Source organism: Mus musculus, chromosome 13, assembly GCF_000001635.26.
Source record: "Mus musculus strain C57BL/6J chromosome 13, GRCm38.p6 C57BL/6J".
Lineage (NCBI taxonomy): Eukaryota > Metazoa > Chordata > Mammalia > Rodentia > Muridae > Mus > Mus musculus.
Genome location: NC_000079.6, coordinates 6572419 through 6597465, shown reverse-complemented (window position 1 = coordinate 6597465; position 25047 = coordinate 6572419). Strand labels below are relative to the sequence as shown.

Below are 25047 nucleotides of genomic sequence, written 5' to 3'. Positions count from 1 at the left end.
GTCCAACATCATCTACTTGATGTTGACTATAGATATTGAACTGAATATTTAATAATGATATTCCGTGAACAAACTATGGGCACTTCACTAGGTTTTTGGCTATGGTTGTTACCATTATTTTTCCTTTTTATAAATCGGTAATCTTAAATTGTGTCAAAAATATTGATGCTTTCTTATTATTTTTCTTTTTCCAAAAAAAGTAGTAACAAAATATACACATACATTTTAGTGTTACATTTGTAAATTATACTTGTTAATTCTTATGGAGTTTAAGATTACTAAGTCAGAATTCTAAAGTTTTTCAGTAACCCTTGAGTTATTTTCCCTGGAAGACATAATTCTTATACATAATTTTGTTAGGATTTTGTTTTGTCTTAAGCTCCTGACACCAAACTCATTTCTAGTACGGTAAATAAAAGCCCCAACGCTTTTACAAAAAAGCTCACAGTGGTAAGTAACGCTTAGCGCTGATTTCTTGCTTTTCTGAATGGCGGAACTATTCTTCCCTCGGCTTACTGAAACCTAAGTGCCTGGTGTCAGCTTTGTCTATTCCCAATCTCTAACGTCTCCCGGCTGTTGCATGTGCTATTTGACAACTGCCATTATTGCTTCTGCTGTTGTGGTTGATGGGTTCCGGCTCTTGGTGGATCTTTCGCCCTTTGTCAATGGAAAGAAGGGTGTCTGTCACAAAATAAATTGGGATCCAGAGCCTTGTGCATCCCAGATGCTGAGTTACAGTCTGCAGTTTACATGGAGGAATTTATAGGGGAAGCAAAGTGTCTTTTTCACAAGCTCTTTGACATCGAAGCAGACACTTCCCTACAGGTGTATCTGAGCAGTAGTTTGTGGACTGCATGTGTCAAAGAGTAGCTATCAATGTGGCCTAGACAAAAAACAAACAAACAAACAAACAAAACAACCATAAACTCATTTAAAATAGTATGAGACTTATTTTTGCAAGTCAGTTTTGAAACTGTGTTCTGTGGCTTTGAACGTGACCTTTGTAAATGATGACAGCATCCCATCAAAACACTGAGTGGTTGGACACGCCTGCATACTGTCACTTGGAGTTTAGTGGGGGCCTCTGCAGATACCAGCCAAGCTGGATCATTTATCTCCTGTGGATATTCAGTGTTCACTGTCAGACATGAAGGAAGATTCTTTCTTTCATCTTATAATGTCCCCATAATTATAATTTATGATTTTTAGCTGCAATACTAGTAATTATTTTGTCCCAGATATAAATATAGGATATATACATATTGCTGAAAAATTGAAGCTCAAAAAAGAGAAGAGGGGAAAGGTTATCTACTCCCTCTTCCTATTACTCCCTTTAGAGGGATTTTGTGCTATTTTTTCTTTTTTGTTTAATCTCTTTTTCTTATTATTTGCATTTCTCAAAGCCAGTGGTAATATGAGAGAATGAAAGCTGAATGGTAGGTAGGTAGCCGTTCCTGAGGGCTTCAGGCTCACTCATGCAGGGTAAGTTGGTGTGCACCTGCACTTTGTTGTTGTTGTTTTTGTGGGTTTTTTTGTTTTTGTTTGTTTTTTTTTTTTTTGGCTGCTCTTTGTTTCTGATGTACCTGGGACCTGGGTCTTCACGGTTTTGTGATCTCAAGGTGGGTGGCTGAAGCCAGGCCAGCTGAGATAACCTTGGTGAAGGTTGCCACTGCTCTGGAGCTGATAGCTGTGTGGGGATGAGAATACAGTTCAGAGGCCCTTGGCACATCCCCAAGGGTAAAACGACTAGAGCATGGAAGAAAAGCGTTAATTTTAATAGTGGGAAGTTGACCTCTAGTGGACAGCTGTGATGATGGACATTTTGCGTCATCAGAGGTAGGAGAGAGGAGTCCCTCAAGTATTCTGAGTAGATATCAGGAATGCTGTTCACTGCCTTACAGTGTTGGGGACAGTCCCTACCACAGAGATGACTCAGTCTCAGAGTATCTACTGTCTTGAGGTGAGAAAGCCTGAGCTTGTCCAGTCTGATCAAACACCATTGCCCTTGAGTGTTGACCATTGCCTTCACAAATCCTTTCCCCTTCACCAGCAACGAAGCTCAGATATAAGCGTGTCCCTTGCCTGCATCTCAGTAGCTGCAAGGGTAATGGATGAGTTCTCTGGACTGCATGTCAAAATGGGCATGTCAGAAATCTGGTGTTGGAATATTGAGTGAGGCTTTTCAACGGGACTTGGTTTTATTCCTTACCATCAGCATTGAGCTTTGTCCCAGTCAAAAAACACAACCAAGGCATGCTAACTGGGAGCTGCCACTGAATGCCAGGACTGGTGACATGACTACAGTTCTGAGGGCGTCCCAAATTGTGAACACTAGGAGATTGAACATGGGTCCTGATAACTTTGAATCAACCCTTGTTGCAGCATGCGCAGTCAAAATGTCTAAGGTGGCTTTATTGGTGTTTTCAAAGTTGCTGATGCCCCCTGTAGGATCTAGAAGCAAGACTTTCTGGATGGCTTCTTCAGAGTTTGCTACTTCTCCTGGGTATGGTTTCCCTCCTGGAGCTTCTCTTTTAGTTGCTTAGAGAGGGAAGAAAGCTCTTGCAACGATATCGCCATCACCAACAATGTCCGAATGACATTAAGGCACTAACCCCTCTATTCCCTACCTGCCCTCCTCCTACACCCCTGGCCCCCATTCTCTCCCAGCCCACAGGAAAGGCTCTGGTCTGTCAGGCATCTTGCCTACTCCCCTATGACTTCCAGTGGAAGGCCTCTCAAAGACACAACTTCTTTCTGTACAATTTATTCTTAATGGATACCTAGCAAAAATGGTCCTCAAAAAAATAGAAATTTTTTTTTGGAAAGTTCCGAGGAGCCCAGTGCATTGACCAGCGGGGGCACTCAGAGGGTTTTCACATTGGGCACCATTTTGAATGCAATCAATTGTAACAACCATAACCTTAGCACAAAACGCCCAAGGACATGGAGGGCAGCCAAAAGACTTAGCGCCAACTGTGGGTGGAGGTGAAGGTGGAGGTCTGGTTGTGTTGGAAAGAGAAGAAACCCTGTCACTGGCCAGTGTCAGCTACCCTGTCTGACCTATTGACTGATCATACCAAGGACTAACGTATCCCAGGTCCATGACCCACTGTCCAGAATCCTTGGAGCACACAGGTTTTACATCTCAGGACGATTCGGTTGCAGGAAGATGGTCTAGACCGTACAACATTTATCACAGCTGCCTTGTGGGGCGGCAGCGTCCGTGCTGTATTTGAACAATAATCCTGCAGCAACCTGATGATTATATTATTTTAAGAAAGATAAATAAGATTCATGGGTCAGACTTGCCATCCGCAATGGTCTAAAAAATACCCTACATACTGTTGGGAGCTGCCTGGATTTAGGAACTGTGGGTGAGTAGACCTGTACGCTACCACTAACCCAGCTCTAATATCTGAGGCAGGTGCTGGAAACCTCTGCATACTAACTAGTAGCCTTCTTTACAATAGAGTCAGACAGTTTTAATTATCGCTTCAAAGCAGTGCCTGAGATTCCAAATGATTTCTCTTGCTTCCTGTAAGCACTGCCAAAGGTCTAGGAAGAATGCTTCCTCCAGGAGGGAGACAGATTTTCCAGTGGGGAGCAGAGGGGCACAGTGATGATGGTGTGGGTCTTGGGGTAGACCTGCAGGTAATGTAAAATGCATGCCTCTTTTCCTGTCAGCCTTTGGCGGTGGTGCAGTGAACCAGCTGCATTGGTGATCTCAGTCATTTGATGTTCTCCATGAGCCCCGTGCTCCTCCCCATTCTCCACTCCACCTAAAGAAGTGTTGGGATGGGCTTTGCGCCGAAAGGCCCCCAACCTCACTCTCTTTCCCCACCTCCTCTTCAATGCTGAGAAAGGAGCAGCAGTTCCATCTAATGACTAACCCTCGATGCACCTCTGTCCCCTCGGCCTGCTACCTGCTTTGCTGTCTGCTTTGCCCCACCTTAGCCACTTGTGTCTTCTTCCTGTGGGACAAGGTGAGGGCTGAGGGATATACCCAGTGGCCTGTGAATAGTTGAAGCATGCCCTTCGCCTGCCCAGATGCCAATTCTGGCCTCTCGTGGGCTCTGCTGGCCCATGTGGACCAACTTCCCGCTGGTTACTTGGTTCCCTCCCTGTCACATCCCTGGAGTTACTGCCCACGCTCAGTAACTTGGCAAGTGATGTACCAGCACTTTGCTAACTGCTATGGCCCTGCTGCTTCAGGGTTATCATGGTGCCATCATGCTATCTGAGGCTCGAAACAACCATGAGGAGTTTTGTATCCCAATATGTGTTTTGCCTGCCACTATTAGCAACGATATCCCTGGCTCAGACATCAGTATCGGTTGTGATACTGCCCTGAATGTGATTGTCGAGGTAAGAGACCTTCTGCTTCAATTTTTACTTTGCTTTGCCTGAACGGGGTTGTTCTCCTCCATTTAGCCCTCCTGACAGCTCAAATTCTCAACTTGTAGTCTTTAACCTTCACCTGTCCGACCTTAACTAGAAATTGAAAAAAGATACCCTTTCATGGTTTTCAGAGGGAATAAGCCAAAACTTATCTTTACCACTTGGCCATACCTTTGATAATAAGATGGTGATCCTATTATCATGGTGAGAGTCCTTGCTGTTTTAACTCAACATGAAATGCTCTATGCGGGCCTCTCTGTAGTGTCTCTGTACCACCTGAGCAGGAGAGCTGTGGACATCACATCTCTTAAGGTCAGCTGCTTCTGTCCAAAGTCCCATTGTTAGAGTTGTGATGTTGGGGGAAGGTTACAGCACAAGTGTCAGGAGTGAGCACAGAGGATTGCGCCTGGTTACCCAGAGTAAGCATGGTCAGTATAAATCCAGAAACTAAGGAACCCAAGGCTTACACAGGCTTCCCGGTGAGATGAGAGGCATTCCAGGAGACAAAGTCACTCTCTGAGAGGAAGGCGACTTCACCTGCTGCAGGTGCTCCATGTGGTACTGGTGTCTACATTGGTAACACAGGTAATGAACTGAATGTACTAGGTGCTTCTGAGGCAGGAGGCTGTCTGCTAGCTCCCAGAGTCCTTTGTGCAGTCAGCAGTTATACAACAGTAGAATGGACGGTGGTCAAGCATGTAGGGTGGCATCTTACCATGCTCAGTTCCTTCCAAAGGCAACAAGCTGATCTCTTACTTGACATGTTCACATCTGACCTGGTGCATAACCCTGTATGTCGTGACCCCAAGGGGGTGTCACATATCAGATACCCTGTATATCAAATATTTATATTACCATTCATAACACTAGCAAAATCACAGTTATAAAGTAGTAAGGAAATAATTTTATGTTTGGGGGTCACCAGAACACGAGGAACTCCATCTACGCATCACGGAGTTAGGAATGTTGAGAACTACTGCCTTAGAGCTTACAGTGAGTTTTAAACATTAGAGCGATTCCTTATATCCCAAGTTCTCTCTACTAAGTTAAATTACTTGGCAGGAAAAATGGGAAGGTGCCCATTTGGACCAAGCATCCGAATCTTCCATTAAGATCTTGGCATGGGACTATTAAATGGATTGCAATACTCTAGGTATGTCCCTTCTAACCTGTCTGTTGGTGGAGCTCTTAAACAATGTGAAAGCTCCCCTGACGCCTACTTATCTTCCTTGGAGTTTAATAACTTTGCATGTTAAATAGAATCACACAGAAGCCTGTAGACTGAACCCTAGTCATTGGATGACTTAGGGCCAAGAGAGTCCAGAGCTTTCCCCTCTAACAACTTGGTTGACAGTGATATCATAGGTAGAAGTCCTAGATGGGCCAACATGCTTCAGCCTTCTGGCTTAGACCCTGACTGACAGGGAAGTGAGGATCAGTCAGTTTTCTCTGCCGGTACCTAGTATGACAAGATTCTCTCTGCCTAGACTGCCTAGCCCCTTCCCTTTCTGGCTTCCCTCCTGAGTTCTTCAGTAAGTACTCTGAAAGAATACCAGTTATGGGATCAGGGGCAAAGAGAGAAGGAAACCTCTTATCTTGTTAATAAGACATGATTGCCCCCACACTAATTAATATAACCCTTAAAGGAAGATCTAGTTCTGCGACAGACTCTGCCTTACCGCCTCACGTTTCAAGTATGTTACTGAAAAGAGAAGTGTGTGTAGCGGACTGGCCATGATGTTGGAACTGTAGCTTGACATTCTTCCTCCAGCAGCACTCCTCACAGAGGCCTCCCCCAGAGAAAAACGGCTCTATGCCCTTGGGCAGTGATGAACTTGCCTATGAGCCAGTTGTTGTAGCATAAGAGGCAGGAGCCCTAAATGGTTCCCCCTCTTGGCCAGAAGTCAGGGAAGCCCCTCCGTGTGTCACCAGCACATGTCAGATGGCCTTGATATACTGGCTCTTTCAATGCCGGTGCTGCCTTTAGTAATTGAGTGAGGCAAGGCAAGGGTGGCTTACTATTTTTAGAAGGAACTGTTTGAAATCTCCAGGTGCAGTCTGGGTAACGAGAGAGCATTGAGGAGGGGTGTCCAGAAGCAGAGGCAGATCATTCCAAACACCTGTTGGTGGTGGTGGTTTTCCAGCCAGGGGTAAGCAGGTTTAGTCTAATCAGTTTGTTTATGTCTGTCTCATCAACAGCCTGTTTGGATCAGAGCTTAGAGATCCGTATTCACAGACCTGGGGAACAAAGTGTTCTTTCTTTGTCATCTTCTTGAATCATTAAGTGACTGCAACATAGTGTTCTGGATTAGTGGGCATTTGGGAAAGATTAAAGTAGGACATTAACCTGTGTGGCTTTGTTCCCCGCAGGGGACTGGGTACCTACCTCAGCAGAGCCTTCTGTTCTGATCTGCAGTCTTCCTTTACTTGTAGGAGGGCTCTGTAACAAAGACCACACGGTGACCCTTTCAGCGCTTGAGTATCACAGAGAGATATCCAGCACAACATGAACCCCCTCTTCCTTTGTTCCATCTCTGTTTCTAGAGAATCCAGGGCTTCCCACCCACCAAAGCACATGCAGGGGGATTCACTAGAGAAATTACAGATTGGAATGTTTTTCTTAAAACCCATGTTTGTTCATAAGCATGATGATGTGTTAAGTATAACTCAGAGGGATCATGTGAAAATCTCCAAATGGCTCTTTTGACTTTGCACATTCCCTAAAGATCTGTGACTGTGACTGTTGCAGTCCAAGTACCCCTTCACCCTCGTGACGTCTCTCTCCTCTTCCCTCCTGACTGTTAATGGGCACTTTTCTTTTCAGTGTTAAGCATCTCCTGTGTTGGAGGCACAGCTGGCTGGGACAGGTTCTGTCATACCTGTCCTCCATCAGCCCCGCCCAGGGCTCCTGTCCTCCAGGGACTTCAATCTGGAGAGGAAATATCCAAATCTAATAAGACACTTTTTAGGAAAGCATACTGGGATGAAGGGAGGACACAGAGGGACTGTCACTCCTGGAGGTCACATAGTGTCTTCCTGAGGAAATGACTTTCTAAGTGGGTCACAGGGTGCAGATAAGAGAACAGGAAAGAGCCTGAGTGGATTTCTTACAATTGTAATAAATGGCTGTATACTTGCTGTTAACCTAATAGCCATTTGCTCATAGCAGTGAGGGGCAGAAGTCAGGGAACTGAAGTCAAGGTGTGAGCTCTCAGGGAGAGGCTGTCCCTATATCTTCTGCTTTCGCAAACTGTGACCCTGGCATTCCATGAACCCTAACCTCTGTTGCATCCTCTTAGATGGCACAAACCCTCTCACTCCTTTGTGTAGTAGCTTTGTGTAGTTATTGTGCCCTGGCTTCTCTTGACTCCTTTACAGTGACACTATGACAACCTCTTAGATGATCCAGACAAACCCCACCTCAAGATGTATAAGAGGAGTTCCAGGGAGTGTGTATGGAATACCTTTAGGGGCCTCTATGTTTACTTCTTCACTGTGCCTGGAGACTGCTGTCTGAAGGTCCAGAGAGGCTCAAGAGAGTAGCGTCTCTGAGCTAGGACAGCACCTGGACCTGGGAGCTGGACAGGGTGCTGGGGATTGGCAGGGCTATGCATCCCATAGAAAAGCCTTGAGGAGTACTTACAAGAGAGTGCTGAGGGGGTTGAAGAATCCAAGGACACCATCAGGTTTGGATTGCATGTGTGGATCTCCATTTCCTTGGAACAGAACGCATGCTGAGAATGAGGTAGAAGGCTACCACTGATTTCTGAGGAAAAGATTGACACTTGCATTGCTGCCGTGGGTGTGAGGCCCTGAGTGGTTTTCAGCTATCCTCCGTCCTGAACCTGGGTCCTTTTGTAGAATGGTTGGCAGTGGGTTTCAATATGAGAGTGCCTGGAAGATATCTCTGGGTGCCTTTGTCCAGGAAGCTGTTCTCTTTGGACATAGGTACCCTTTACGAAAGATCCAAGGCAAACAAAACATCCAACATCACAAAGAGCTTTTCACAGTGAAACATCAGCAAAGTAAAAAGAAAAAATAGGTAGTTGGATAACCAACATTCCTAGAGAAATATTAATTCACATCAGCTAAATATTGACTTGCAAAAAAAAATATACTTCCAGCAAAGATATAGTCAAACAGTTCAGGAAGTGAGCTGAGTTGAGTGACTAGTCTCCAGGGTAATGGCCTAGCCAGGGCTCCACCTCGGATGATCACAGAGATACTGACAGGCTGCACATGAGCAGTTTTGCCATTGAGCCTCTCTGTAGCCAATGCTTGCTTCTGCGCACACGCTTGGGTTTGGTGGAGGGACATGCTGCAGCTTGTGGGGAGAACAGGTCCTGGGCCGGTGCACATGTGGCACTAGCCAAGGTCCTGGATTCAAATGACAACTCTCTATGTCTGTAACTAGACGTGCGACCGCATTAAACAGTCAGCCAGTGGGACCAAGCGCCGGGTGTTCATCATTGAGACCATGGGTGGATACTGTGGCTACCTGGCCAACATGGGGGCCCTTGCAGCAGGAGCTGATGCTGCCTACATCTTTGAAGAGCCATTTGATATCGGAGATTTGCAGGTACGTCAGTGGTTGCATGCCATGCATGCTTGGCCCCCAGAGCACTTCGTGCAGCAGTGCTGCGTAAAGAACCTTCTTTACCAACTCCCCATTGTTTTTTTGAAGGCTGGAGATTGGTGTTGTAAAATATTGCAAGCTTCTCATTTTTCAGTTGCCATCTTCAAATCCAGCTGCTTGTACTTAAGTCTTAGGACCTCTTTGGCTAGGTGACCATGTGTGTTGATTAATCCATTTATTTTTATTTTGTACATGTGAATATTTCGTGAGTATGTGTGTATGTTCACACCCTCGGGGCCAGAACTGGAATTAAGGATGGTTGTGAACCATCATATGGGTGCTGAGAAAAGAGGCTAGGTCTTCTGCAAGACCAGAAAAGTGCTCTTAGGGGGCTTCACACACACACACACACACGCACGCACACACGCACATGCACACACGCACACAGCCTCTCTTTCTCTTTATCTCACATCCAGTCTCTCTCTCATACACAAATACACACACTCACAACACACACTCTGTTTCTGTATGTGTATGTATTTGTAAATGATTCATTATTTTGAGAAACAAGAAACGCTTTCCCAGTATTTGGCCTAAGTCACTTAAAGAGACTTATGTAATGGGACCTGGTGTTTTAAACAGCATCCCTTTGGCCTTCTGAAATATTGCCATTCTCCTACTTTTGTTTCCCATTGTTATAGTAAAATATCCAGGCCAAAGCAACTTAAGGGAGAAAGGGTTTATTTCACCGATAGTTCCAGGTCATGGTCTGTATAGATGTCAGTATAGCTGGAACTTGAAGCTGCATGCCTCATGTAGTCAAGAACAGAAGGAGAACACATGCATGTGTGTTCAGCTCAGCTTAGTATCTCCTGCTTATAGTTCAGAATCCCCTTCCTGGGGAATAGTGCCATCGACAATGAGCGCCTCTTCCCACCATGGTTAACATAATCAAGATAATTCCCCATACATATGCCCATAGACCCAGCCTAATCTAGATAGCGCAGAGACTCTCTTAGGTGTTTAGGGTTGTACCAGGTTGACAATGAACACTAACCATCACAGTCATGAACATTAAAAAAAAATGTGTGGGTTAGGCAAATGTATAAAGTAAGTATTTTAATTGGAGGCGGGTCAGTATTCATTTTCTAATAAACATACCCAGTAGCATAGCCACACCTCTTACACATTCTGTGCTTATCTGATTTGCTAATGATACTGCCATGTTTTTCATCCACTGCATTCTTCCATACTGTGACACCTCCCAAAACCTTTAGAAGCAGCTGATTGTGCTTGTACATGGTGCTACATTCTAGCATACATGGTCTTATGGTAGGTGACAAATAAGTGCACTGTCTGATCAAACAATCTTTTCTAGTCCAACGTCGTGCACTTGACAGAGAAAATGAAGACCAGCATCCAGAGGGGCCTCGTACTCAGGTAATGGAGAGGGTTTCTGGTCTTCCATTTTAGGTGTAGGTTCTTGGACAGAAGTTGTCATGGGATTCAAACCCCAGTGGGATTTTTCCTTTGCCACTGGTTCTGTGGATGCTAAAGAAGCACAGGTTTCTTTAGAAACCTGAGTTGTTTAAAAAAAATCAGGTCTTCATCTAAACAAAGGACAACCTTTTACATTTTATTCTTGCTCTATAGCCTATTGGTTATTATTTTCTAGACACTTGCCCCTCATTTCCTTGAGCCCCCCTCCCAAACAGCCTTTATGAGCAAAGGGAAATGTACAGAGTCAGGGTAGGGGCAGAGATGAAGGAGGCTGACATGGCAAATGACTGGGTGCCTTGAGCCTTGAGCCAGCCTGGCTGGCTGGAGCAGTTCTTCAGAAAGCCCACACTCAACCCCTCCACAGCCCGGAGTAAACTTGCCATCTTCACATCCGTTTCAGAAACGAAAGCTGCAGTGTAAATTATACCACTGACTTCATCTACCAGCTCTACTCAGAGGAGGGCAAAGGAGTGTTTGACTGCAGGAAAAACGTGCTGGGCCATATGCAGCAGGTAGGCCAAGGTCTTCTGTGATCCCTGAGCCCCAGGCATCCCCCTCAGAATGGTGCCATTCTGTGGGACGTGAGCACAGATGAATTCGAAAGCTCTTGTAAGTATGCGGAGTTTTCAGACATATGGAACGCCATCCCTTTTAGGACTCTGTGTAATATGTGACATCCGGGTTTATGGGAAGTACTTAGATGCTTTGCTCTTGCTTGTGACCAAACAGCTGACAAAAAGCAATATAACAGAGGAAGGATTTATGGTGGCCAACAATTTAAGGGGATAGCGCCAGCAGTGGCAGGAAAGACATCAGGGAGGGAGTGGGAGGCAGATGCTTGCTTTGAATCCACAGTCTGGAGGTAGAGGGCGATCATGAGGTGGGGCTGGGCTAAGAGACTACGAATGAGCTTCCGTGGTGACGGTGACCTGCTTGCTCCAGGTCATCTACCTCAAGCTCCACCCTAAGTTGGGGACTAAGTATTTTAAGACATGAGTCTATGGAGGAGACAGTCCACCCTCAAACCACAGCAGTACTTTTAAGGGAAAACCTATCAGCTTTCATATAGCCGAGAAAGAACACTGGTCATTGGAAACACTCCAATAACTTTGCTGAGTTAAGTATCAGCTTCTAATAAGATTTCAGGTGGAGTTTGGGACCAGTACAGTAGTATTTATTTGACACTTTCAACAAATCGAGATTATCTGGAAAGATAGAACTGCTTCTCTACCTGCAGAATACGGGCCTTTCTTTTGTCTTCATTGTTTTTCTTTATACTCACCTTTCTGTGAAGTGAGCATGCCCAGGTCACAAGGCTGGAGATCAGCTTGGGAGCCAGTGGTCTTGTTGCGTATTTGTTGGCCTTTGTGCAATGTAGGGAACTTTTTAATCTTCATCCACTTGTGTGTCTCTGTATGTGCACATGTGTGTGCTGCTCATGTTTACATATGCCCTTTTAAAATGTGTGTGTGTGTGTGTGTGTGTGTGTATACATACGGAGGCCCAGAATTGACATGTGGAATCACCCATACTTGCTCAAGCTCAGAGCTCACTGATAACTGCTATTTTGCTAGTCAGTAAAGATGCCAACTTCCAGAAACTTAAACTAGGAGCCACTAACTTCTTTCCGAGGGGTTCATGAATTCCTGAAGTTAATGTGAGTTATGTATATGATATGTATATGAGAATATGTATATTCTCATTTTTGTGACTCCACAGATTTTTATCATTAAAAGAAGTTGTGATTCATCCCTGGCCTCGGAAATGGGCTGGGAAAATGGCTCAGTAGGTATACAGCCCATACTCTGCAAGAAATAGGGCCAGGATTTGAATCTCCAGCACCAACATACTAAGCCAGGCATGGCTGCCCATGCCTCTAACACCATTACTGGGGTGAGACAGATCTAGAAAACTAGCTGGGCTGGCAGCCTGGTCTAAACGGGGAGTTTCTAGTTGTGAGAGACCCTGTCTGAAGCCAGTTGTTGGAAAGCCGTAATATCTGATGTGGTGCTCTGCCCTCCACACGGGTAGGAGAGCACATCTACACACACACACACACACACACACACACACACACGTCTGTACCACACACAGAGACACAAATAGAGACAGCAACACAAAGAACAACAGCTTACTTGTTTAGTTGGGGACACCACAAGGCTATGTAGCAGGCTGAACACCACATGCATGTTGTTAAGTTTTGGTATTTTTCATTGGTTTCTTAAAAAAAAAAAAAAAATCAGGAGAATTTGCTGTGTGACTTGTGAAATCATATAACTTGCCACCCACAGGGGGGAGCACCGTCTCCATTCGATAGGAACTTTGGAACCAAGATTTCTGCCAAAGCAATGGAGTGGATCTCGGCCAAACTGAAGGGGTCCCAGGGCACAGGTATGAGGGGACAGGGAGAATGGGAAATGTGCCTCAGTGCCTCACTGAGAACGCTGTTATAACAGCTATGGTGTTTCTCCTTCTTTAAATCTGCCATTGCCATGTCTGGGACACCGCACTCTCTCCTTGACTGTGAATACTGACTACCACCTGTGATTTCCAGAGGTTATAATTAAACATAATTCATAAAACTATTTTATTTATACTGCTAGTGATGGGTGCCAAGTTGTTTGGTAGCATTCTTGTTAGCTAGGAGATTGCCTGGCACACTGTTTGCCATTAGCAAGACTGTAAGATGGAGCATTGCTTTCTGTGGTGTCATGAAACACATTGAAGGTCCTTACACTTAGACTAACACTTGTCCATTGGACTCATAGGCAGGTTACCCAGGGCTAGGAGATACGCACACTGATGGGGAGGAGCTGTGCCCTATCTTCCTTCTTCAAATCCTGCATATTGTCCCTTTTTCAATTTCTTCTCTCCTCCAGAAGTAACCTTAGGATTTGATGACAGTCATTCCCTTGATTTCTCCTAGAATATCATGAGCAAATAAATACATCCTCAGACGTATAGTTTAGTTCAGCTTTCTAGGTTGTATGAAGGAAAGGTCATGGCAAACTGCTGAAGTTGTGTGATGTCTTGTTCACACCTTGACGAGGAGTGTGATAACCAGTTAACCCTCATGTGTTTCCAAGTTTGCTGACTCAACACATGCTGTGGGGCCTGGGTCTCCCCCACCCAATACCCACCACAGATGGATGCTCAGCAGAGGCACTGAGCCAGTCTTGGCGGTCCTGTGCTCACTCTTAGGCATGCTGTCCACCTGGCCCATGGCTGACCACCCAGACCTCTCAGATGTTGCAGTTCCTTAGGGCCAGGCCATCTGTTTCAGTGATGGCAAACATCTGCCAGCTGTTTCCCTACTGGTATTGTTTTTTGTCAGACAGTGGGTCAAGGTTGAAATTGAAGCGGGGGACTTCCTTCAGTCTAAGATGGGAGTTTAGCCTTCAGGATGTTTGGTAGACCCTTCCTGTGCAAGCACCTGTCCAAACCTCCAGTTTCCTTTGTGGAAAGATGTTGACTGCTAAATGAACCCATTCATGCTTAATGAAACTACACGCTTATCTCCCCCCACCCCCCAGGATCACTTCCGTAAGTTATGATTTCTAGAATAGTTTAAATTCATTTACATTTTCAAAAACTTTGCATGAAGCTTTTCATGCTGTTCCCTCTGGAGGCCTGCATTTCTAATCACACTGCCTCTTCCCATTGGTTACTTGGGCCAGGCTTTTTGGCACCCTCTCCCTATGTCGGGCTTCTTTCTCAGTCATACTGGGTGTGATTCCCTTAGGATCGACCTATACGATGTCCACTATGAGGCTGATAAAAGTGGCATCCTACAGAACAGATATAAATAGTTCGAACTGACCTGTAGTATTTTCAGAGTCCTAACTCTGGGTTTTTTTTTCCCCTCTTGATAATTTGTCTACATCACTTGATGCTGTTGTATTCTTTTCTTCTGCCTAGATTTCCTTTCCCAGTTTGTCCTTGAGCTTTAAATATTAAAGTGAACTCTTTCTGCCACTTAAATCACATTTTCTCATTGCACCATTTAGTGAAATACTTGAGGAGCACTTTCTGCTTTCCTGGAACCTCTCCCCCAGTGGCCATTATCCTGTAGGCATACTGTGTGTGGTGGTAGGGAAAGGGTTCCTCCTTGAGTGTGTGACAGAAGGTAGGCTCCTACAGAGTCCAGGCCTCTTTGTATCCCATCCTGGAGGAGACTTGAGGGTGCCTGAGATACAGCTCTAAGGAAAGAGTGCTGCCAGTCTAGGAAAGGCCCTGGTCACAGTTAAAGATCTGAGCAATAGATGGGAAAGTGGGTTTCTCAGGCATAATTCACATCCTGACTGGGCTTTGCAGAGCTAGGACACCTCAGGACTCTGAGGAGTTACAGGTCTTCCCACAATACATAAATTTGTTTTCTGATGGCTTCTCTCCCTTCACTGTCCTGGTCCGCCTACACTTTTATCTGCTTTTCAATATGCTCAATAGTTCTTAGATTTCTTTCTTTTCTCTTTTTTTACTTTCACAGGGAAAAAATTTGTTAGCGATGATTCCATTTGTGTCCTGGGAATTTGCAAGAGAGATCTCCTGTTTCAACCAGTGGCAGAGCTGAAGAAAGTCACTGACTTTGAGTAAGTCAATGCCATGGTATTTATCTGAATCTCATCACTAGGGAGGATGAGAAATAGGAGCTTTGAGGACAGATCACCATCACCAGTACTGTCCTAAGTACTATAAGGAACTCACTATTGAGCTGTCTTAGGTAAACATAGGAGCTTTTCTGAAGCTAGTTAAATACACACAACACACAAGAGAGAGAGAGAGAGACAGAGAGAGACAGAGAACACATGTAGGACAGATTTAAAAAAAAAAAAACAGAAGTAATGGTTTCATCTGACCTATGGAAATTGCTCTATGAACCGGAGTATGGTGGAACAGGCCTACAATCACAGCATCGTTTAGAAGTGTCTTAAATTCAAGGTCAGACTGGACAAGATTGTGAGTCCTTGTTTCAAAACACAAAACATACAAAGGCCTCAGAATAAGCTTGATGGTAGAGCACTTATGTAGTTTGGGCTAGTATTATTGGGCCCTAGGTTTAATCTCTAGTGATATACATACATACACACAGGCATACATACACAGGCACACACATATAGACACTCACACACATACACACATAATACACTGGATATGGCGGTCCATAGCTGTCATCCCAGCAGTTGCTTGACCAGCTGAAAGCTTACTGGTTTAAGGCCACCCTGGGCTACTTGGTCTTGAAATGAAAAACAGTTGCCTTATCCCATATTTATTTAGGTGGCTGCACCAAAGCCCATTTTTCTGGCGAGCCTATTCAGACAGTGGCCAGCAGTATGTAGCAGTCAGAAGTCATCTTCCAGCAGATGTAATAATATTTGACGGCTGACTTGTCTTCCTGACAGGCACAGGATCCCCAAGGAGCAGTGGTGGCTGAAACTGCGGCCCATCATGAAGATCTTGGCCAAGTATGAGGCGAGCTATGACATGTCTGATTCAGGCAAGCTGGAGTCCTTGCAGCACCATGAAGAACTATGAGCCATCTCATCAAGTCTGCCATCACCTGACCTGGAATGTTCTCCAGGGACCATCCTTTTTTGTAACATAGTTATTTATCAGCACTTTATGGAAGCAAGCATTGTTGACGGAGTCAGCAGTAATAATCAGAGAGCACCACTTGCCATCACCACTGATGCAGCAGACCCTAAGACATGAAACCCAGCCTCACGCTATTGATCAGGTGTCAGTTTTCTACTGTATGGGATACTGTCTTGTGCTTTACCATGTGTATGTCTTGTGGGATTAAACATTTGGTTACAACTCCCATGGTACTTGGTTTATTGTTTTAAGTAGGAGTCTGAAACAAGATGATTTTTTTCCATGCCACCAAAGGTTTCCTTCCTCAGCAGTCTTGTGGAGATTAGCAAAGTCTCCACAGATACTCCAGGGACACCAGGGACATGTAGATAGGGGCCCCGCCTACTTCACTACTGCAAGCTAGGCTTATGATCTTTTCCAATCAGATCGCATACAAATGCTAAAAGGACAACTATGAATTAGTGATTCTCAATTCCCCCTTAGTCGTATACAGCACAGCTGCCAAGGCTTAGAAGGAGAAGCTGGTACCGGCCTCTTCTTCAAAAGCAGCCAGGGTGCTGGGTTTTCACCCTCTGGAAGATTTTGACTCACTGTTTAGGGTTAATGATTGGGTCCTTGGCAAAAGCCCATCCACTCCGCCCTCCTCCGCCCCAGACTGATGAGCCGTCTGCAGGCAAAGCATCCCTGCCTCTTGTAAGGAGTCCGTGTGCTCCCACTCTGCCTGAGCGTCCTCTAGCATCCACACAGCAGGGATGAGGAAATGTTTGCAGAGACAGGGATGCCTAAAGGTCACTAGAGCTTGAGGATAAATAAAAGAAACAGACGCTCAGTTTTCTCCCTGTCTCAGTAAACACAGGACAAAAGCCTGAGGTAACAACCACTTAACAAGCACTCATGGATGCTCACTGGGCAGCTCTGCTAAACTCTGCATTTACACTCTCCTTCAGGCCTGTGGTGTGACCACACACACACACACACTCTCTCTCTCTCTCCTCTCTCTCTCCACTCCTTGTATTTATTCTAAACGATCTATTTGTTCTTAGTTTTTATGTGTATGAATGTTTTGCCTACATGCATGTCTGTGCACCAAATGCATGCAGTGGCCATAGAGTCCTGAAGAGGACATCAGATCCCTGGAACCTGCAGTTACAGATGGCTGTGAGCTGCTGCTAGTTGGAAGCTAACAACCCAAACCTGGTCTCTTGCAAGAGCAGCAAGTGCTTTTTTGATTTAGCATTTTATTTTTTTTTTTATTTTTTTGATTTAGATTTTGATTTGATTTAGCCATTTTTCTTAAGTGAAGGTCTAAACATTATTGTCGTAAATTATTGTTTGAAAATAATGAGTAAAACTCAGACAGGTTGGAGTTGGCTTTTATATTTAAAATACATATTCTAGGCTTAGTAATGTTTCAGAGGCTTAATTTGCTCACTGCTGTCATTTAATGCATGATTAATGATTTCTTCATGGTCTCAGAATTTCCTTCAGAGTTTTTGCCAGTCAATAAACACCTTTGGTTGGTTTTTATATGGCTAACTGATTTTCCGAACAAAGAAACTAGTAACTCTTGTGATCATCCGCATTAAATTTAGCTCAGAGGCTCAGCTGTTAAGAGCCTCTGGTTTCTTACACATACTCAAAGATATGTGGCACTCATTATTTTATGATCCATGATGGGTCTTTGGCAATTTTTGAGTTCTCTGGTCCGAGGATAGCCAGGCCGTGTGTGCTCTTCCCGATGCCAAGGTATCTGCAAAGGAGAATGGCACATTGGACTGTTTTCTATGTGAAGCATTTTTAGTGGTCAACAGGAACCCTTCGCCTTCCTGAGTTACCCTTCCCCCAGCCCGACGCAGGAAGCCAGGGCACACATACTCACTTATGGCTCACAGAGGTCAGTTTGTCGTGGTTGACAGCAAAGAGCTGTTCTCGGTATGCCTGCTTCATCTCATCGGAGAGGCCATACAAGAAGTGGTCCATTCCTAAAAGTTAAACCACAGGTATGGCTGGGGAGACGGTTGCATGGGAGGAGCCTCTGTGCTCAAAGGAGAGCAGGGACACTCGGGTCACTTTAGGGTATGCTCTTCAACCAGAAGGTCTGCATGGGCAAGGGAGATCAAACTTGACATCCAGCTTTGCAAACTGGGACTAAACCCATTCTAGCTCCCTTTTCAGAGTATGGATGAAGACTCGAATAGATCACATGTGAAGGTGACAATACCACAAACTAAAGCAGCATTGGCTAATGATGTGGTCAGGCTCGTGCTGTCTCAAAATGTCTTCCTTTACTCAAACTAGCAATCAGATCCCCTTGAAGCTAGTGTGACAAGTGGGTGTTAGCTGCCAGATTCAGGTGCTGAGATCCAAGCTCAGATTTGCAAGAGCAATAGCCACTCTGAAGTGATGAGCCATCTCTCCAGCTCCACCCACCTTGCTTTTTGAGACAAGGTCTCCCTCACTGGCCTGGAGGTCAACCAAGTCGGGTCATCTGACTGACTGCTGAGCCCAAGGGTCTGCCTGTTCTCAACTTCCTAGGGTTGGGATAAAAATCCTACCACTGTGTCTAGCTTTTTACATGGATTCAACCAAGGTTGGAATTTTTGCTTAACAAGAATTTTAATAATGGAGTCAAAAGAAGCTGCAAGGTCAATGTCCGGGCCTTTAGGTGTAGATATCATGTTACATAAGCCAGATAAATGGGAGAAACTGGAACAACAAGTTTCATTCATTTGAGCACAGAGACAGGTAACTCAAAACACTATGGAATTCTGCCTGAGGAAACCATGCACCCAAGTTCCCAGCACTCAAGATACCTTTATCGGATGGAGCAACAGGAGAATCCACAGTAGAGAAAACAGACAGCTTGGCTTCATCAATGTCCTGCTGTGTGAACTTTCCAGACTTAGCCCAGTCTACAGCTTTCCCAAAAGACTGGAGTGTTTCTATGGAATTGGGATCCCTGGGAAACCCAAAAGAGCCAATACTGAAGCATTATATCATAGGGGGAAACAACCTATGGCAATCATGTACATTTAACAGTTCTTTTTTTTTCCCTCTGATAGTCTACACTCTACATAACCCACTGACAGAACACTCTCTGAAGCATTTAACTCTGACTCAGGAAGCCACACAACACACTCTCCTGTATTTAACACTGCAGCTTACCTGCTCACCTCATTGCTAGACTATAAAGGAACTCCCATGAATGGAGGGGTGTCAGGAATTCTAGGACATTTTAGAAGAGCCATGGAGAAGATACACACTAAACTAGCCCTTCCTTCCCTAAGACAGACCCAGAATAGTCTAGAAGGTAGCTGGAAGTAGGAAAGGGGTCTTTGAAGCACTTTGTGTATAAGATAAAGCTCCTCTCAGCTCTTTAGGCTCCTCCTCAAGGGGTGTGTCAGTGGGACCCTCCCCAGGTTTAAAGTGCAGTTCTATGATACAGTCAGGACAAGGAGAAGGATATCAGAGGCAGGTCATGCTTTTGGCACATGGTGTACAAGAATTCAATGGTGGCTCAGAAACGTAACCATTTCTGGAAACAGTCTCACTCCTATGAAACCCAACAGAAGTGTATCTCAATTCCGACTCTGCTCCCACCAGAGAAGTTAGTTCAGACACCATTCTGACGGCATTCCACCATAGCACACTGATTATGAAGTTAGAATTTGGTCTAATGTAGACAATACAGCAACCCAACCGTGTCTGTTCCTTGCAGACACAGCTGGCTATGGTGAATTGCTCCAGATGGGGACCAAATAAAGAGCAGACGTAGCCTTTGCTGTGTTGCCATTCACAGAGCACGATGACATTCTGAGAGAACAGAGCCAGTGGCTGGAATGTGGGGGCGCTCATACGGGAGACATGATGACTCAGAAACTCACCTGTAAGAGTAAAGCGTGAAAATCCCACTGTGGGTGAGTTTAGCACCGCCACCATAAGCACCCCCCTTCTCTCGAATTTCCGTATGCAAGAATTTAGCTGTCATTAGACGGGCAAGGATCTTAAGGCTGAAATGAAGGGAACAAAAGACAAGTTAGAGAGAGCATGGCTCCCAGGAAGCCGACTATAAAAACCAAAGCCTAGAGATGGGGCGCAGAGCTGGAAAAGAAGCTAAAGTCCAGCTAAGGTGTAAGGTTGTGTACAGCTGGCCCTCTTCCAAGCATTCTGACTTCCTCTCCATCACACAGGGACTTTGTAAGATCCTGAGGTGGCAGAGCATGGAGTCCAACTGCTCCTCCGAGGAACCTGGAATGGTTCGTGTTTCCAGATCTTGCTCTCAGAGATTCACCCATCTAGTTGGCTGCTGCCTCAGGGCAGTACAGTCTGTCCTCCTTGTGGGTCTGTCCCTCCACAGAACCCCTGGGGTACACGGTCCATGTGCCTCTATCTGCCGCTTTCAAAATGCTGCCGCAGTTCTCACAAGATGCACACCACCCCATCCAGAATGGCTAACAGACTGTCAACCTGACGGGCACATCTGGGAAGGAGTTTCTAGACCTCAATGTGGGCAGTGCCATCCCATGAGATGAGGTCCCAGACTATATGTATACAACGGGGAGTGTGAACTGAGCACCAGCAGTAATTGCTGTCCGCTCCCTGCCTGTAGACACACTATGTGTGGTTTCATGATCCTGCCATGGCTTCCTCATTCTGATAGACTGTAGCAGCCTACTGTGAACCAGAATAAACCCCTCCCTTCTGCAGTCGTTTCTGTCGGGTGTCTTGTCACAGCAGGGACAAAGGTGTGTGTGTGTGTGTGTGTTTGGGTGCGCACATGTGCGTTAGCACACGCATCCATGTGTGTGTGTCATATGCAAGCATGTGGGTTCATTCTACATTTATCAATCAGTTTAAGATTTATTTACACAATTGTTAAATACAGATGAGGAGGAGTAAGTGATTTCTTTGAAGGACATTTGCACTTAGGGGCATAAGTATCTATGGTGTTGCACACAGGACTGCTGAGGGATAGAAATAATTCACAAAAATAACTGTGTACAGGGGTTGGAGAGATGGCTCAGAGATTAGGAGTACTGGCTACTCCTCCATAGGTCTAGCAGTTCTGAGTTCAACTCCCAGCCAACCACATGGTGTTTTATAACCTGCTATACTGAGAGCTGGTGCCCTCTTCTGGCATGCACATGTACCTGCAGGCAGAACACTGAATCCATACATAGTAAAATAAATCCTTTAGAAAAACAACTGCACACAATACTGGGCATCTTATTCATAAAGGTGCCATTTATAGACTACTGGTGGGCTGTGCTTTATTCTGCACACGAGCGCTCGCTGAGCGGTATGGTCAGAGCATGCAGATGACAGACTGGTACAATGTAACACAGTGTCCGTCCAGTGTGCAAAGCTGGTGCGGAAACTTTCTGTGTACAAAGCATCTCCTGTGCCCTCTATAGCACTCACATGCAGACCTGTGTGTGTGTGTGTGTGTGTGTCCAGAAATCAATGGTATCTTCTCTCCTTATTCTCTGTATTATAAATCATATCAGTAAATTGTTACGTGCTGGTTGTGCTTGCTTAGAGCTCACTTCGTATCCAGGGTGGGTTCCCTTGCCTCAGACTCAAGAGTATTCAAGTGTCCTTGAAGACCTTATGTCCTGGGGTAGGCTGGCCCCCTGGCCCTGTGACAAGGGGAAAAGAAAAGAGCCCAAGGGATATGACAAAGAGTGTGCCCCAAGAACAGCTGGAAGGCAAGCCATTTCCAGAAACCAGAAGGCTCACCCAAGGGGAAAACACGGCTAAGACTGACCCTGGACTGCAGCTGACAGCTTCCACGGTACATATCTAGTCACCTCTGGATACTGTTGTCAGTGCAGGATTTGATATTCTGCTGTCAGCTGCTTCTCTTCGCTCTTTTATCTTTAATTGGCATATGCTACTAAGAAAGCTCATTCAATTGGGAGAGAAAGTTCAGCTACCACGGCCATTCTTCAGACAGAATGGTCTTTATTTCTGGAGATAGGGTTTCTAACTGAACTTGCAGTATGCTGATTTGGCTACACTGGTCAATGCGCTCCAGATGTCTGCCTATCTTTTCCTCTGTGGCACGGGGGTTACAGATGCAGGACATCTGGCTTTTCTGAGGGGTAACGGGGGTCTCAACTTAGGTTCTCGTACTTGCATGATAAGCACTTTACCAACAGAGCCATCTCTCCTACCTGTCCCCTTTCTGCCTTCTATCATGCTGGACAAACAATTTCACTCAAGTCCAGCTGTGAGAGGGAGGTGCACTTTCCCCGCCCCCTTTCCTACCTGGCATGGTCTGGATCAGCATACGGGACAGTCCTGACACACTCGCCAATGTAATTCACAGGGAAGGGCAGCACAAAATGTGTCTTCATCTGGCAGGGTTTGAAGGTGGGGTCCTACAGGGCAGAGGCCTATGGGTCAGACTAGGATGTACAGCCCAAGGTGGCCCTCAGGTAGTAAAAGCAGGCGGCACCACTCCAGCATCTCCTTCTCCATGGGTGTCACTAGGGAGGCACTCCTGAGAGCAGAACTTGACGTACGAGGACACTTAAACCAGTAACATTCCACCATTTGGCAAGATGCAATAAAAAGAAATTACTATTACATTAAAGGCATTTCAGAGTGTGGACCATGTTCCATGAGCACCATTCAAAGGACCAGATCAAGCAGCACAACTGTGGAAACCCAGAAGTAGAGAGGGTTGATGCTGCTGCCCATCTGCAGGTGGCTGCTGAGACGGAAGCATCCGACGCTACAGTAAGTAAACTGGGAGGTGATGAGACCACTTGGCCCAATAAGTAGAGGCTTATGAAAGGATATGACACCCATTCTGGGCTGTCTCAAGGGAAAAAGGCTCCCCCTGGTAACAACGAGAGATAGCACATCCCCAGGTCTAAGGTTGCGGCTCAGCCCGAGAATGATCCCACCAGCAGAACGCTCAGAGTCAGAGGAAGCGCAGCCTGACAGCTTGGGTCACTTACTGTCACCAATTTTCTGACGATCTGGGACCCACTGACATGTGCAGCTCCACTGGGGCCACTGGGTGTGGGTTTCTGAAAATAAAAAAGAATCCAAGAGTGAAGAGAAACTTCCTTGAAATGTTTATGAAGTTTTCAGAGCTCCCTACCTGAGTCAGCCAAGGCAGACAGGCTTCCTACTGTAAAGTGATAAAAGCTTTAGCACACTTTTCAAATAGTTCATGAAGACAGCCCGTGTACAAACTTAAAGTGTTTCCATCACCCCCTCCCCCACCACCCCGGGTGCTTTCTAGTCATAAAACTATGTCTTTCATGCCCAGTGAGATGACTCAATGGACCTGGTCCTACAAGTTGAAAACAGACAACTGATTCCACAAGTTGTTCTCTGACCTTCACATACACACACACACACACACACACACACACACAGAGAGAGAGAGAGAGAGAGAGGGAGAGGGAGAGGGAGAGGGAGAGGGAGAGGGAGAGGGAGAGGGAGAGGGAGAGGGAGAGGGAGAGGGAGAGGGAGAGGGAGAGGGAGAGGGAGAGGGAGAGGGAGAGGGAGAGGGAGAGAGACAGAAATGTAACAGTAACAACAAAAACAATGACCTAGATACATCTCTGTATCCCTCAAAGCATGAGGTTAGGGTGGCAAGATAGGCTCTAGACAGAGGGGCCTAGCCTCTGGAACAGCAGGTCACCTCTGTGTGCTCTCTCATCACAGAGTGTTGAAGCGATCAATGAGACCAAATGATGAATGGAAGAAGGGACACGTGAACTGCAGCACAGATGACACTAACGTAATTCCTACAAGAGCTGCAAAGTGACAGCTTTCTGCAGTGACAAGTGAGGCTCGCAGGGACTCAGACTCAATAAGTAAAACCTAAATAAACCCCTGCGAATCAATCGAAATCTTTGCTGGCAGGTATTGTACGCAAGGAAATCCATGAAATAACTAGACCCAGTGAAAGGCTTTTACCAGCTTGTGGGGGGTTCAGAGCCTAACAAACTGCATGAGACACGGTTTCTGGCTCTTTTTGTGGTACCATGTCCCACATCAAGCTCTGCTCTTCCCTATTAGGAGAAAGCTCACTGCCGAGTGTGAAGAGACACACATGATGTAGGATTGGAGATCAAGGCAAGGCTCTGAACTCACTTAAGTAGGCTGATCCTGGGCAAGCCACTGACTCCCTCCCATACACCAGTCTATATACACGGCATGCCTGAGCATCAGGTGACACGTGTCAAGGTGAGACGCACACCTGGGTTCCTTTACCTCGACAATATGCGGGCGGACAGGCTTCCGTTCCTTTTTGCTTCGGCCAACATTTCTAAGGAAGTTTTCCACCTCTTTTTCTGCCTGAGGCATCTGCTGAGGGGTGGCATTCACTGAGCATCTGCAGAGAAGAAATGTGTACATGTAAAACCACCAAAGCGAGCCTCTCTCCCACGGTTTTTACTAACATCACATCTATGTACGAGGGACACAGACATCAAGAGACTGGCATTGCTTCTGTCATAAGATATATGAAGGCTGTTCAAGAGAAACAGTATACAGATGTGCACTCATACAGGGCTTCTCATTCTCACACACATGCGCTCACACTCACACTCACACACACACGTCACTGCCTCACAGCTGTTAATACAGTGACTTTCTGAAGGGCACAAAGAAGAGAGGGAACACTAACAGCTTCGATAAATACCTTCAGATTTATAACACAGGGTGGAAAATTAAAAAAAAAATATCCATAAAAGAATTCAACAATCTGAAACTATGCACTTCCTGCTAAAGTAGAGAATTATAAACAAAATGTGTGTGCAAGTCTACATGTACTATGTACAGGGACATGTGTGGAGGTGCCTGCGGAGGCCAGGAGAAGATGGTACTCTCTGAAGCTGGGCTTACAGGCAGTTGTGAACTGCTCAGGGTGCTTGGAAACCAGACTCTAGCCCTCTGCAAGAGCAGCAAATGCTCGCTCGCTCTCTCTCTCTCTCTGTTTTTTTTTTAATTTATGT

At 45.6% G+C, this 25047-nt stretch overlaps 2 protein-coding genes across 12 annotated transcripts in view; one reads left to right on the top strand and one right to left on the bottom strand.

Moving 5' to 3' along the window:
- Pfkp (phosphofructokinase, platelet) overlaps positions 1-17592 on the top strand; it is a 69187-nt gene extending 51595 nt beyond the window's left edge. For 2 of the 7 annotated variants that reach the window (XR_001780793.2, XR_001780791.2), the window contains 6 exons: positions 1404-8977; positions 10353-10414; positions 10875-10986; positions 12766-12865; positions 14961-15063; positions 15874-16292. Coding sequence is in view for 3 of the 7 variants with exons in the window: in NM_001291071.1 (NP_001278000.1) it covers positions 4213-4365; positions 8813-8977; positions 10353-10414; positions 10875-10986; positions 12766-12865; positions 14961-15063; positions 15874-16006 (828 nt within the window). In the remaining 4 variants the exon portion in view is untranslated. Of the gene's footprint in view, positions 1-1403; positions 8978-10352; positions 10415-10874; positions 10987-12765; positions 12866-14960; positions 15064-15873 lie in introns of those variants that run through there. The other 5 variants (XR_001780792.2, XM_006516487.4, NM_001291071.1 and 2 more) reach the window with 4 other exon arrangements.
- Positions 17308-25047, bottom strand: part of Pitrm1 (pitrilysin metallepetidase 1) — a 32037-nt gene continuing 24297 nt past the window's right edge. For 2 of the 5 annotated variants that reach the window (XR_003950477.1, XR_003950478.1), the window contains exons 20-26: positions 24305-24425; positions 23035-23106; positions 22337-22449; positions 19951-20076; positions 18880-19025; positions 17946-18048; positions 17424-17816 (exon numbers count right to left, since the gene is read on the bottom strand). Coding sequence is in view for 3 of the 5 variants with exons in the window: in NM_145131.1 (NP_660113.1) it covers positions 17723-17816; positions 17946-18048; positions 18880-19025; positions 19951-20076; positions 22337-22449; positions 23035-23106; positions 24305-24425 (775 nt within the window). In the remaining 2 variants the exon portion in view is untranslated. The other 3 variants (NM_145131.1, NM_001360106.1, XM_006516509.3) reach the window with 3 other exon arrangements.